The sequence below is a fragment of the Triticum urartu genome, chromosome 1A (assembly GCF_056163025.1).
Source record: "Triticum urartu cultivar PI428250 chromosome 1A, HENAU_Tu73, whole genome shotgun sequence".
Classification (NCBI taxonomy): Eukaryota; Viridiplantae; Streptophyta; class Magnoliopsida; order Poales; family Poaceae; genus Triticum; species Triticum urartu.
Window position 1 is genome coordinate 21,254,933 of NC_141873.1, and position 15,364 is coordinate 21,270,296.

The 15,364-nt window shown below is 42.2% G+C and overlaps 1 protein-coding gene and 1 long non-coding RNA gene across 2 annotated transcripts; one reads left to right on the top strand and one right to left on the bottom strand.

Annotated features, from left to right (window-relative positions):
* Positions 1–93: 93 nt before the first annotated feature.
* LOC147988577 (uncharacterized) lies at positions 94–11,529 on the bottom strand. Its single transcript, XR_015617292.1, has 3 exons — positions 10,852–11,529; positions 5,073–6,301; positions 94–527 (listed from the first exon to the last, which is right to left on the bottom strand). It is a non-coding gene; the product is annotated as an uncharacterized LOC147988577 (long non-coding RNA).
* Positions 6,323–10,845, top strand: LOC147988578 (protein FAR1-RELATED SEQUENCE 5-like). The gene is made up of 2 exons (XM_087544775.1): positions 6,323–6,852; positions 6,926–10,845. Exons 1-2 carry the CDS (start codon positions 6,708–6,710, stop codon positions 8,713–8,715), a joined length of 1,935 nt encoding a protein of 644 aa, XP_087400901.1. The 5' UTR covers positions 6,323–6,707; the 3' UTR covers positions 8,716–10,845.
* Positions 11,530–15,364: the final 3,835 nt, after the last annotated feature.

A 15,364-nucleotide genomic window follows, 5' to 3' on the forward strand; every position in this document is an offset into this window, starting at 1 on the left:
GGCCGCAGGCAAGCCGTGCGATGGCTGCGGATTTTCTCTCTAAAAAAACAGAAAACAGATCCTAATACCGGACATCCCGTGATACCTATTTCGTTCTGTAATACTCTCGCACCATTAAGACTAAACAAAAATCAAGTGAAAAAAAAACTCATCGTCTGTGAAACATATCCACAAAATGCCCGCGAAACAGATCCGCATATGCAGAAAAGCATGCCAAAATATACTCCTGAAAGCGAGAGAGGCCTACAACCTCGGCAGAACAATCAATGGCGGCTTGACCAAGGAAGCACAGGTAAAATCTCCTCTTAAATTGGGCAGCCAAGGAATCCCGTCCCTGATGTCTTCTTCGAGTCTCACATCCCCGGTGGCTTCTCCAAGAAGTGGTCCAGGGAACCAAGATGCTCCCGATGATTCCCAGTCACCAAAAGTAAGAAATCGCACTATGTTCTTCATGATGAATCACCGGCAAATTCTCCTGTTGTACCGTTTTAGAACTTGTACAGGAAACCATGACTAGTGATCACAATCTGGAGATGCGAAACAACGACAAGAAGTTAGTTCTGGTTCTGTTGCATTTGGACAAACAAATTAGGAGCATGTACAGTACCCCAATTTCACATTTAATTGGATGAAAAGACGTTCTTGCACAAACCGTATAAAATAGAACAAGGATTGCAGAGTGCATCTTAATTTTTCCTCTAAACCTTAAGACTACTACAGTATTGATCCCTCAATGCACTGCATGTTTCCCAATACAAATATGATTGCAAGACAGATAAATATGATTCATGAATGGGTTGATCAAAACTTGTGGTAGGGAAATATGATTGCCATTTGCCATGTCTGTGGATTAACTAAATTGAATCCTAACTGATACAGGATTCGCAACAAACCACGGCAGATCACAGTGATGAAAGGGTACCAAAGCTTGGCATGACATTTTTATCTGAAGAGGAAGCTTATTTATTTTATAACAAGTATAATGAAACTATCGGTTTCAGCATCAAAAGAAGTAGTGGCCATAAAGTGAAGAACTCTTATGTATTTCAGCAACGCACATTTACATGCTCTCGTCAAGGTACATGTTACTTCTAATTTGTTTTGATTCTAACCACTTATTTATGATCTAAGACAAGTACTACACACAGGCCACCGGCAAGAAGATAAAAGAGAGGACACATTCAGTTACAGTAGGCCTGAAACACGATGTGGTTGTAATGCTCGTATGAAGATAAGCCTTAAAAATGCTTTTTATTGTGTGTATGAATTCGAGGCATCACATAACCACACTCTTGCTCATGGAATCATGGCCCAGTACTTGAGATCCCAGAGAAAAGTAACAGAAGCACATATAGCAAATGCTGAGGTTGCAAAGTCAGTAGGCATTTCAAATAAAGCAACATTCGATTTGATGGCCAAGGAAGCATGTGGAAGTGAAAACCTTGGCTTTATACGTGAAGATTTGAAAAATCGTCTGTACTCAAAGAGAACAATAAAAGCAAAGAATGGTGACACAGGGGGAGTATTAGAGTACATGGAGAAGAAGGTCTCAGAAGATGTCAACTTCTTCTATTCAATTCAAGTTGATGAAGAGGAGTTGATAACTAATATTTTTTGGACTGACTCGAAAATGGTATCAGACTACGCATTATTCGGCGATGTTATATGCTTTGACACCACATATAGGAAACTAGATGATGGACGCCCATTTGGTTTGATTGTTGGGGTGAATAATCATCAAAAAACTGTTGTCTTTGGCGCCGCACTTCTCTATGATGAAACTGCTGCAAGCTTTGCTTGGCTTTTCAGAACTTTCTTAAAAGTTATGTCTGGGAAACATCCACGTACAATTCTCACCGATGAAGATGCAGCAATGGCAAAGGCAATCCGTAAAGTGTTCCCTCATTCTCACCATAGACTTTGCGTGTGGCATATGAATCAAAATGCTTGCAAGCATCTCGCTGGAGTTGTTGATGAATATAAGAAATTCAATGTTGATTTTCAACATTGTATATATGATATAGAAGAGGAGGATGAATTTGTAAGTGCATGGAATAAAATGATTGACAAGTATGGACTAGGTGACAATGCATGGTTGCAAAGGCTATTTGAGAAGAAAGAACAGTGGGCACTAGTATATGGTAAAAATACGTTCTCTGCCCACATGAGCACTACCCAACGAAGTGAAAGCATGAACAATGAACTAAAGAGGTACATTAGTGTTAAATATGACATGCTTACTTTCTTTGAGCATTTTGAACGGCTAGTTTCAGATAAAAGATGTGAAGAGGTGAAGTATGACTTTAAAGCAACACAAACTACTCCGAAGTTGAAGGCTGAATCAAGCTATATGCTAACACAAGCTGCAGCTACATATACTCCAGAATATTCAAGATGTTTCAAGATCAAGTGCTTCGGACTCTGAACTACGACACATTGCTTTGTGATGAAAGTGACACAGAGTTGAAGATTTATGTAGTAAAATTTCATGGCACACAACGGGAGCATGTTGTTAGATTCACTCCAAAAGAAGAAAAGGTTAGTTGCAGCTGCAAAAGGTTTGAGTTTTCTGGAATCCTTTGCTCTCATTGCTTGAAGGTACTTGATATTAATAATATCAAGCATATCCCTGGAGAATATATCTTGAAAAGATGGACAATTGATGCCAAAGTTCTAGATATAATAAGCAAATGCAACCCGCATGAGAACCTAAAAGCAAGAATGTCCAATCGCTACAAGGAACTGTGCAGAATGTTCTTGAAAATAGCTGCTCGTGCCGCTGAGTCAGAAGACTCATACAATAAGGCTGCTAAATTTGCAGAGCAATTAGCACAAGATGTGGAGAAATTCTTGAAGATTAGAGCTGATCCAGATTTGGGAGACTCGTGTACTAAAGAAGGTGCATATTATACTAATAATAATTTCCTAGACTATTGACAAACAAAGACTGATGTTTACCATTACAGTGGCAGCAGGAGTGAACATCCCCTGTAGCAGAATTTCAAAACATAATGATGGGCTTGCAAAGCCAAAAGGTATGAAGGTCAAGGAGAAGACTGTCAAAGGATCAAAAAGGCCTGTTGGTGGATTTGAGAAAGCAACTTCAAAGAAGAAAAGGAACACAGATGATATTGTACAACTAGAGCCTCATGGCACCTCAAAGGTATTATACTTCGTCGCTTTGTGTCTTATAAAACCTTCAACATTATTAACCTTTTGAATCATTTTTGATAGGCCCCTTCGGAGAAACCAACTTCAAAGAAGAAAAAGAACAAAAAAGTTATTGTACAACTACAACCTCATGGCCTCTCAACGGTATAACGTTGTTGCTTGTTTCTTATAAAACACTCAATTGTATTGACCTTTCTCTATCATTTTCAACAGGGTCCTTTGGAATTTTTCGATAACCAAATGGGTGCATATCAATTAGACTACAACACTATCCTAAATGCTTCAATGCAACCATCAATTGATAATACCATCCCGATGCCACTGCATACCCAACAACTGTTGGCAGGATTCCAACCATACAACACAACAATGGTAGAAGCAGTCCACTCTTTCAAGTTTACGATTTTTTTAAACTTCATTGAAACTGAACTTTGCTATTTTGTGCACAGGGTCATCCGACAGACCACATGTCCACCTATTTACAGCAGCAGAACTCTGCTCAGCCAACACCTATCCAAAATGCTACAATGCAGCCATCAACTGGTCCAAGCTTCCCCATGCAACCACAAACCCAAGCACCACACAACACTCCAGTGGTACAACATTCCACCCTTTAGAGTTTTCCTGTTTTTAAACTTCACTGAAACTGATAGTTGCTACTTTGTGCACAGGGTCATCCGACAAACCACATGTCCACCTATATACAAAAGCATAACTCTGCTCAACCAACACCTATCCTAAATGCTATAATGCAACCATCAACTGGTCCGAGCTTTCCGATGCAACCACAAACCCAAGCACCACACAATACTCCAGTGGTATAACATTCCCCCCTTTTGAGTTTTCCAGCCTTTTAAACTTCATTTAAACTGAAAGTTCCTACATTGTGCACAGGGTCATCCAACAAACCATAAGTACACCTTTTTACAACAGAAGAACTCTGCTCTGAATCCCTGCCTGATAGAACCCATTGGAGCCTCTAACTATAGTTCGATGACAGGATAAAATCAAGGCCTCCTTCTTCAACCGAAGGCGACATCTATTGTAAATGCTACAATGCAGCCATCAGTTGGTCACACCATCCTGATGCCACCACAGACCCAAGACCCACACTATACTCCAGTGGTATAACATTCCATACTTCCAAGTTTTCCAATTTCTCAAGGTCAATGAAACTGAAATTGCTACCTTTCTGCCCAGGGTCATCCGAAAAATCACATGTCTACCTACTTACAGCAGCAACAATCGGCGCAGAATCCCTCAGTGCAAAGGACCATTGGAACCTCTACCTCTAGTGTGACGACAGGACAAAACCAAGCCTTCCTCAATCAACCGAAGCCAACATGATCTATTTTGTTGTCGCGAGTTTTATCTCATGTGTGTTTTGACTTCAAAGTTGCAAATAATTTTTATTAGAACTTGTATGTACCATCAACTGAATGCTACTAAATGTCCCCAATCAAATATACCAGTTCACATATATTTTTTAATTGCGTACTAATTCATAGAATTAGCTGTGAACAATTTTCCACAAGCATCGTTCTCATATGAGCCTCTAAGCTATCCTTGTCTCATTTTAAGTTACGATGACCGGGATCCCAATGATCCATTTCAATTATGCATAATATATGTACATTGAACCATCTATCTGAATGTCATGCTTAGAGGCATAGAGCGAGCAGAAAACAAATTGACAATCAGTCCGAATTTAGCATGTAAGGAATCTTAATTTAACTGAATGAAAGCAGAGTACTGGAATTGCTATTAGCCCTCCCTTCTCTGAATTTAACACGCATCTTAACTGAATGAAAGCAGAGTAATTGTCATCTTAACTGAATGTCATCCTTCTCTGAATTTAACATGCATGAGACTGGAATGACACAAGAAGAAGAGGAAATTACCTGTGTTATGCGGAGGTAATACTACATGTATGAGCTGCAGTTCCTTTCTTCTTCCTATCTGAGTACCAATTTGATGGCGTCGATGCTGATTCTCGACGTCCTTCCCCTCTATACTCGGCCCCTCCTCCACAAGCCCGAGCACCCGCCAAGGACACGCCAACCCCTTTGCGTGGCCGTCCCACATGCTCCCGCTAGGCTCCACATCTCAGACCAGCGAGGACGGCGCCGTGGAGGATCCCGTCCCCATGGAACTGCTGTGCGACTAGGTCGAGCAGGCGGACCACGGCGGCGGCCAGCCGAGCCGGGACGCTGATTCAGCAGGCGGACCATGGCGCCGGCCAGCCGAGCCGGGGATGCTGATTCAGCAGGCGCACGCGGGCGGCGGCCATCCGGGAACCGGGATGGGGTGAGATGCGTGAGTGCGCACGCCCGAGTAGAAGCTGCACGGCAGCGCGAAGAGATCCGCTCGATGGGCAGGAAGTGCTTGGAGGCTCGAGGAGCAGGAGCAGCAGAGGACATGGAAAGCTTCAGCTGAGCTTGAGTTCCGACCCAGGAGAGGGATGTGGATAAGGGATGTATCCATACAGACGGCAATCAGCATTAGGATCTGTATTCTGTTTTTTTTGAGAGAAAATCCGCAGCGGGAGGGGGCTCACGCACAGCCGTGCGATGGCCGCGTCGCACCGATGTTCGCACGCCAAGGCCGCAGGCAAGCCGTGCGATGGCTGCTGATTTTATCTCAAAAAAAAACAGAATACAGATCCTAATACGGGACATCCCGTGATACCTATTTCGTTCCGTAATACTCTCGCACCATTAAGACTAAACAAAAATCAAGTGAAAAAAAAACTCATCATCTGTGAAACATATCCACAAAATGCCCGCGAAACAGATCCGCATATGCAGAAAAGCACGCCAAAATATACTCCTGAAGGCGAGAGAGGCCTACAACCTCGGCAGAACAATCAATGGCGGCTTGACCAAGGAAGCACAGGTAAAATCTCCTCTTAAATTGGGCAGCCAAGGAATCCCGTCCCTGATGTCTTCTTCGAGTCTCACGTCCCCGGTGGCTTCTCCAAGAAGTGGTCCAGGGAACCAAGATGCTCCCGATGATTCCCAGTCACCAAAAGTAAGAAATCGCACTATGTTCTTCACGATGAATCACCGGCAAATTCTCCTGTTGTACCGTTTTAGAACTTGTACAGGAAACCATGACTAGTGACCACAATCTGGAGATGTGAAACGACGACAAGAAGTTAGTTCTGGTTCTGTTGCATTTGGAAAAACAAATTAGGAGCATGTACAGTACCCCAATTTCACATTTAATTGGATGAAAAGACGTTCTTGCACAAACCGTATAAAATAGAACAAGGATTGCAGAGTGCATCTTAATTTTTCCTCTAAACCTTAAGACTACTACAGTATTGATCCCTCAATGCACCGCATGTTTCCCAATACAAATATGATTGCAAGACAGATAAATATGATTCATGAATGGGTTGATCAAAACTTGTGGTAGGGAAATATGATTGCCATTTGCCATGTCTGTGGATTAACTAAATTGAATCCTAACTGATACAGGATTCGCAACAAACCACGGCAGATCACAGTGATGAAAGGGTACCAAAGCTTGGCATGACATTTTTATCTGAAGAGGAAGCTTATTTATTTTATAACAAGTATGCTGAAACTATCGGTTTCAGCATCAGAAGAAGTAGTGGCCATAAAGTGAAGAACTCTTCTGTATTTCAGCAACGCACATTTACATGCTCTCGTCAAGGTACATGTTACTTCTAATTTGTTTTGATTCTAACCACTTATTTATGCTCTAAGACAAGTACTACAACTCACAGGCCACCGGCAAGAAGATAAAAGAGAGGACACATTCAGTTACAGTAGGCCTGAAACACGATGTGGTTGTAATGCTCGTATGAAGATAAGCCTTAAAAATGCTTTTTATTGTGTGTATGAATTCGAGGCATCACATAACCACACTCTTGCTCATGGAATCATGGCGCAGTACTTGAGATCCCAGAGAAAAGTAACAGAAGCACATATAGCAAATGCTGAGGTTGCAAAGTCAGTAGGCATTTCAAATAAAGCAACATTCGATTTGATGGCCAAGGAAGCATGTGGAAGTGAAAACCTTGGCTTTATACGTGAAGATTTGAAAAATCGTTTGTACTCAAAGAGAACAATAAAAGCAAAGAATGGTGACACAGGGGGAGTATTAGAGTACATGGAGAAGAAGGTCTCAGAAGATGTCAACTTCTTCTATTCAATTCAAGTTGATGAAGATGAGTTGATAACTAATATTTTTTGGACTGACTCGAAAATGGTATCAGACTACGCATTATTCGGCGATGTTATATGCTTTGACACCACATACAGGAAACTAGATGATGGACGCCCATTTGGTTTGATTGTTGGGGTGAATAATCATCAAAAAACTGTTGTCTTTGGCGCCGCACTTCTCTATGATGAAACTGCTGCAAGCTTTGCTTGGCTTTTCAGAACTTTCTTAAAAGTTATGTCTGGGAAACATCCACGTACAATTCTCACCGATGAAGATGCAGCAATGGCAAAGGCAATCCGTAAAGTGTTCCCTCATTCTCACCATAGACTTTGCGTGTGGCATATGAATCAAAATGCTTGCAAGCATCTCGCTGGAGTTGTTGATGAATATAAGAAATTCAATGTTGATTTTCAACATTGTATATATGATATAGAAGAGGAAGATGAATTTGTAAGTGCATGGAATAAAATGATTGACAAGTATGGACTAGGTGACAATGCATGGTTGCAAAGGCTATTTGAGAAGAAAGAACAGTGGGCACCAGTATATGGTAAAAATACGTTCTCTGCCCACATGAGCACTACCCAACGAAGTGAAAGCATGAACAATGAACTAAAGAGGTACATTAGTGTTAAATATGACATGCTTACTTTCTTTGAGCCTTTTGAACGGCTAGTTTCAGATAAAAGATGTGAAGAGGTGAAGTATGACTTTAAAGCAACACAAACTACTCCGAAGTTGAAGGCTGAATCAAGTTATATGCTAACACAAGCTGCAGCTACATATACTCCAGCAATATTCAAGACGTTTCAAGATCAAGTGCTTCGGACTCTGAACTACGACACATTGCTTTGTGATGAAAGTGACACAGAGTTGAAGATTTATGTAGTAAAATTTCATGGCACACAACGGGAGCATGTTGTTAGATTCATTCCAAAAGAAGAAAAGGTTAGTTGCAGCTGCAAAAGGTTTGAGTTTTCTGGAATCCTTTGCTCTCATTGCTTGAAGGTACTTGATATTAATAATATCAAGCATATCCCTGGAGAATATATCTTGAAAAGATGGACAATTGATGCCAAAGTTCTAGATATAATAAGCAAATGCAACCCGCATGAGAACCTAAAAGCAAGAATGTCTAATCGCTACAAGGAACTGTGCAGAATGTTCTTGAAAATAGTTGCTCGTGCCGCTGAGTCAGAAGACTCATACAATAAGGCTGCTAAATTTGCAGAGCAATTAGCACAAGATGTGGAGAAATGCTTGAAGATTAGAGCTGATCCAGATTTGGGAGACTCGTGTATTAAAGAAGGTGCATATTATACTAATAATAATTTCCTAGACTATTGACAAACAAAGACTGATGTTTACCATTACAGTGGCAGCAGGAGTGAACATCCCCTGTAGCAGAATTTCAAAACATAATGATGGGCTTGCAAAGCCAAAAGGTATGAAGGTCAAGGAGAAGACTGTCAAAGGATCAAAAAGGCCTGTTGGTGGATTTGAGAAAGCAACTTCAAAGAAGAAAAGGAACACAGATGATATTGTACAACTAGAGCCTCATGGCACCTCAAAGGTATTATACTTCGTCGCTTTGTGTCTTATAAAACCTTCAACATTATTAACCTTTTGAATCATTTTTGATAGGCCCCTTCGGAGAAACCAACTTCAAAGAAGAAAAAGAACAAAAAAGTTATTGTACAACTACAACCTCATGGCCTCTCAACGGTATAACGTTGTTGCTTGTTTCTTATAAAACACTCAATTGTATTGACCTTTCTCTATCATTTTCAGCAGGGTCCTTTGGAATTTTTCGGTAACCAAATGGGTGCATATCAATTAGACTACAACACTATCCTAAATGCTTCAATGCAACCATCAATTGATAATACCATCCCGATGCCACTGCATACCCAACAACTGTTGGCGGGATTCCAACCATACAACACAACAGTGGTAGAAGCAGTCCACTCTTTCAAGTTTACGATTTTTTTTAAACTTCATTGAAACCGAACTTTGCTACTTTGTGCACAGGGTCATCCGACAGACCACATGTCCACCTATTTACAGCAGCAGAACTCTGCTCAGCCAACACCTATCCAAAATGCTACAATGCAGCCATCAACTGGTCCGAGCTTCCCCATGCAACCACAAACCCAAGCACCACACAACACTCCAGTGGTACAACATTCCACCCTTTCGAGTTTTCCAGTTTTTAAACTTCACTGAAACTGATAGTTGCTACTTTGTGCACAGTGTCATCCGACAAACCACATGTCCACCTATATACAAAAGCATAACTCTGCTCAACCAACACCTATCCTAAATGCTATAATGCAACCATCAACTGGTCCGAGCTTTCCGATGCAACCACAAACCCAAGCACCACACAATACTCCAGTGGTATAACATTCCCCCCTTTTGAGTTTTCCAGCCTTTTAAACTTCATTTAAACTGAAAGTTCCTACGTTGTGCACAGGGTCATCCAACAAACCACAAGTACACCTTTTTACAACAGAAGAACTCTGCTCTGAATCCTTGCCTGATAGAACCCATTGGAGCCTCTAACTATAGTTCGATGACGGGATAAAATCAAGGCCTCCTTCTTCAACCGAAGGCGACATCTATTGTAAATGCTACAATGCAGCCATCAGTTGGTCACACCATCCTGATGCCACCACAGACCCAAGACCCACACTATACTCCAGTGGTATAACATTCCATACTTCCAAGTTTTCCAATTTCTCAACTTCAATGAAACTGAAATTGCTACCTTTCTGCCCAAGGTCATCCGAAAAATCACATGTCTACCTATTTACAGCAGCAACAATCGGCGCAGAATCCCTCAGTGCAAAGGACCATTGGAACCTCTACCTCTAGTGTGACGACAGGACAAAACCAAGCCTTCCTCAATCAACCGAAGCCAACATGATCTATTTTGTTGTCGCGAGTTTTATCTCATGTGTGTTTTGACTTCAAAGTTGCAAATAATTTTTATTGGAACTTGTATGTACCATCAACTGAATGCTACTAAATGTCCCCAATCAAATATACTAGTTCACATATATTTTTTAATTGCGTACTAATTCATAGAATTAGCTGTGAACAATTTTCCACAAGCATCGTTCTCATATGAGCCTCTAAGCTATCCTTGTCTCATTTTAAGTTACGATGACCGGGATCCCAATGATCCATTTCAATTATGCATAATATATGTACACTGAACCATCTATCTGAATGTCATGCTTAGAGGCATAGAGCGAGCAGAAAACAAATTGACAATCAGTCCGAATTTAGCATGTAAGGAATCTTAATTTAACTGAATGAAAGCAGAGTACTGGAATTGCTATTAGCCCTCCCTTCTCTGAATTTAACATGCATCTTAACTGAATGAAAGCAGAGTAATTGTCATCTTAACTGAATGTCATCCTTCTCTGAATTTAACACGCATGAGACTGGAATGACACAAGAAGAAGAGGAAATTACCTGTGTTATGCGGAGGTAATACTCCATGTATGAGCTGCAGTTCCTTTCTTCTTCCTATCTGAGTACCAATTTGATGGCGCCGATGCTGATTCTCGACGTCCTTCCCCTCTATACTCGGCCCCTCCTCCACAAGCCCGAGCACCCGCCAAGGACACGCCAACCCCTTTGCGTGGCCGTCCCACATGCTCCCGCTAGGTTCCGCATCTCAGACCAGCGAGGACGGCGCCGTGGAGGATCCCGTCCCCATGGAACTGCTGTGCGACTAGGTCGAGCAGGCGGACCACGGCGGCGGCCAGCCGAGCCGGGACGCTGATTCAGCAGGCGGACCACGGCACCGGCCAGCCGAGCCGGGGATGCTGATTCAGCAGGCGCACGCGGGCGGCGGCCAGCCGGGAACCGGGATGGGGTGAGATGCGTGAGTGCGCACGCCCGAGTAGAAGCTGCACGGCAGCGCGACGAGATCCGCTCGATGGGCAGGAAGTGCTTGGAGGCTCGAGGAGCAGGAGCAGCAGAGGACATGGAAAGCTTCAGCTGAGCTTGAGTTCCGACCCAGGAGAGGGATGTGGATAAGGGATGTATCCATACAGACGGCAATCAGCATTAGGATCTGTATTCTGTTTTTTTTTTGAGAGAAAATCCGCAGCGGGAGGGGGCTCACGCACAGCCGTGCGATGGCCGCGTCGCACCGATGGTCGCACGCCAAGGCCGCAGGCAAGCCGCGTCCAGCCAGCTGGATTCCGTGCATCGTGGACTGTGGGCATAGCGTCGAAGGAGCGTCGATGAAGGAGCAAATCCAAGGCACACGCTTCATCCTCCCGCTGCGCACACCCCCGCCTCTAGCTGCAGCGGTCCGGCTCTATCCATCGCTCTTCTCTCAGTCGTGATGTTTCAGGCACTGCATGGAAGGTGTTTGACGAAATGTCCAAGTGAGTAGGAGCGGCTCTCATCGTTGCGGTGACTTGCAACCTACATTTTGTTAATTTTCCCCTATCACGTTTCAAATGTGGTGACTGGCAGCACCGAGCTGGTGCCACCTTGATGGCGTGCGGCTGCGGCTGCGGCTACCCATGACGTCATTGTGTGGATTTGTCCCGGATAATGCTACAGTGTCGTTGGAGGACAATGCCTCAGCCCAGTGCCGTAGCTAGGAACATTCCACGACTCGGGCCAGCCTTTCGGCTACAGTGAATACTGTAGCTACAGTACGATAATATTGCTGCAGTCAACACTGTGTTCCCTCGCTACGCCCCAGGCCATGGCCCGGGCAGCCTGTGGCCTGTCTACGCCCCTGCCTCAGCCTGTTGCAAGAAATGGAGGCTGCTTCCTGGACGCCCTCGAGTTGCTTTATAAAATGCACAGGAGAGAGAAACTGTAATCGTCCACAACGACATGTGCGTAATGACGACTTGCTTGCCTTCACTCTCTTCCTATATTTCTTCTTGTAGATTAATGTGGCGTGAGCATGCATAGTTTGTAGCATGTCTAGGTTAGAGTTATCCCCATGACATAAATTTCACCAGTAAGTCCCATGTTTAGGAAACTATGCCCTTTCAAAGAGGTACATGTCCCCCTCCTCCGTCTATTCCGTGGTGCTGGATGGTCTACCGAATATAGTTGCAGTTTTTTCTAGCTTTCAGTAGGGTTACGATGTGGCACCAATCTGGCAAATAAAGCTTCCTCATACATCTTCATCTCAGCATTGTCGTGTGCATAGGTGTATATGCATGGCTCAGTGGCATAGATCCATGTGAGCCTTTCTAGCTAATGCGGTTTGTTGGCATGGCGATGGCAGTTTACCTATGTATGTTTGTGTGGCCTCTGATACTGGCCTAAGGTATGTGATCTTTTGGACGTTTCTAAGATATATGAATCTCCCCGTGGCAACAACTTTGAGGGTTTCTTCTCTAGGGCGCTGGTGTGGCAGACCCGTGGCGCCTTTCATGTCTCCCTGTCCACGAGAACCAACGACTGGCTGGCTCAAGAAAGGGAGAGGCAGTGGCGGGGGTCACGCCGTCAGACTGCTCATGACAAAGAAGACTATTGGACCTAGGACCTCGATGTATTTTCTTAAGTTTTTAGCAGGCTCTGTACTATTGATTTGACTAACAGATTTGAGGCCTTTTTCGAAAAAGGGGGACATGTATTAGTTGGCCACGTCCGCAACACTTAGGTAGCCAATGTATCCATCAGTTGTGAAATCATCATGCCCCTGCTCCCTCCTGCGTCTACCATGCGTGTACTGCTTTCGACAGATCGGTTATTTAGTCTAAAAGCGACCTAGGTTATGCTTTATGAGTTCATTTACAAATGTTTACTCTCTCTTCTCATAAATAGATGCTAGCTTAGACATACACATGCGGCAACTAATAAACATTGACCATTATCTTTTCACAAATAAACTCACAAAAACATGCAAAATTGTGATGTCATCAAAAAATAATTACAAATTTGATAATGCTAGGTTGAGAAGAAACGAAGGTAGTTTTGATATAATATGAGTCAAATTAGGACATGCCCATTATATATAAAAGGGGTATTTCCAATGTAATAGAAGTTGGTTTTGAATTCATAGCAGTATTCACAATTTGGAACACATTGAATTGAAAAACATAGTCATATTAGATACAAATTGCTTAGTACTATATGGACATCTATTGTATGTGCACACGAAGCTACAACAAGTCCAACTTGGGCGTGGCCTGCCCAGCGTTGGAGCAAAAAATGAATTGCACATAGCCCAGGCCACATCAGCCCAGCGAAACTCACATGACAAGTCACAGGCTCACAGCAGGGTGCTCCTATATGGCGACCTACATGCGTGAAAAAAGGGAAGCACGTACCCCCACCCATTCCCCCGCGCACCCTCATGGGCCAGCCCATGTGCGCGGTGGGAAGATCCTTTCTTTTTTCTTTTTTATGTTTCTTCCTTTTTAAAAATAATTCAGGATTTAAAAACTGTTGTGAATTGTGATTTTTTTCGTGAATTCAAAAATGGTCGGCAAGTGATAAGTACTCACGGATTCAAAACAATTTCATGATTTCAAAACAATATTCATGTATTAATAAATGTTCATGAAGTTTTAGGAATTGTACGCAATTTAAATAATGCTTGTGAAATATTGAAAAAATGTTCACGACTTAAAATATGTCCATGAATTTGTAAAAGAATGTTCGAAAATATAAAAATGTTCACAGTTTGAAAAAAAGTTCAGGATTTCAAAATTATTCACATTTTAAATAAATTCTATTTTAAAAAATGTTCATGAATTAAAAAATTCACAAATTAAAAAAATTTCACAATTTTAAAAAATAACTTTTTTTCAATTTGATGAAAAAAATTGATTTCAAAAAGTGTTCACCTCCAATTGGAGAAATATTCAATTAATTTTAACTTTTTTGAATTTCAAAAAAAATTCATGCAATTAAAAAAATATCCTGAATTTAAAAAATGTGTTCGTGAAATTTGGAAAGAAAAAAAAGAAAATAAAAAGAAAAAGGAAAAAAAATGAGAAAACTGAAAGAATTAAGAAAGAAAAAGGTAAAACCGGTATCGAAAACCTCTGCAAGCTGTATAGATATATTTCTTTGAACCGTTCCTAATTTTCTTCCCCTAAATTTCACTTAGGCCATCATCTGAGGACTGTTGCTTAAATAATTCATTGATATCTTGTTGTTTTGCAGTTTATACACTAGTAGAAAAAGGGCCATTTGTCCCGGTTGTTGAACCTGGACTAAAGTGTCGTTACTATTGCCCTGGGCCTTTAGTCCTGGTTCTTACATGAACCGGGACAGATGGGCCTCCACGTGGCCCGTGCGGCGAGCCCAGGCAGGAGGCCCTTTGGTCCCGGTTGGTGGCACAAACCGGGACCAATAGGCATCCACGCGTCAGCAGCTGGCAGGAGCTGAGGTTTTTTTTTTGAATGGGGGTGGTTTAGGGGTTTTGGGGGGTTAATTTAGGTGTTTCATATATTGTGTTATCTAGCTAATTAATAGAGAGAAGTGTCCTCTCTTGTCTCCATGCTTAGTCGACGTATACTACGTATTATACGTATAGAGAGGACTCGACACGCTAGTTAGTAAGCAAATGAAAGAAACAAAAGATCTTCATGAACATATGCATACAGAGAGAAGTGATATCGACCACCTCTCCTTCTCCGAGAGATTGGTCGAACAACAAGTTCTCGTATATCTATCCGACGCTAGTGGCTACATATATACAATATAATTATCTCTTACAATATAATCTCCTAACATGGTCCACATGGTATTCTTCATCTTTAGCGATCACGTGGTCAACGAAGAATGCCGCCAATTCCTCTTAAATTGCTCGCATACGATCTGGTGGTAGGAGTTCATCCCGCATCCGAAAGATGTAATTTGAAGAAGTGGGTCAATACATATATATATATATATATATATATGAATAAATGAAACTCAACACAAATGATGGTAATAAAATAAAACTATGAATATTATTGCTTACGCACTTCATATTGTTCGTCAGAGTAGCCCC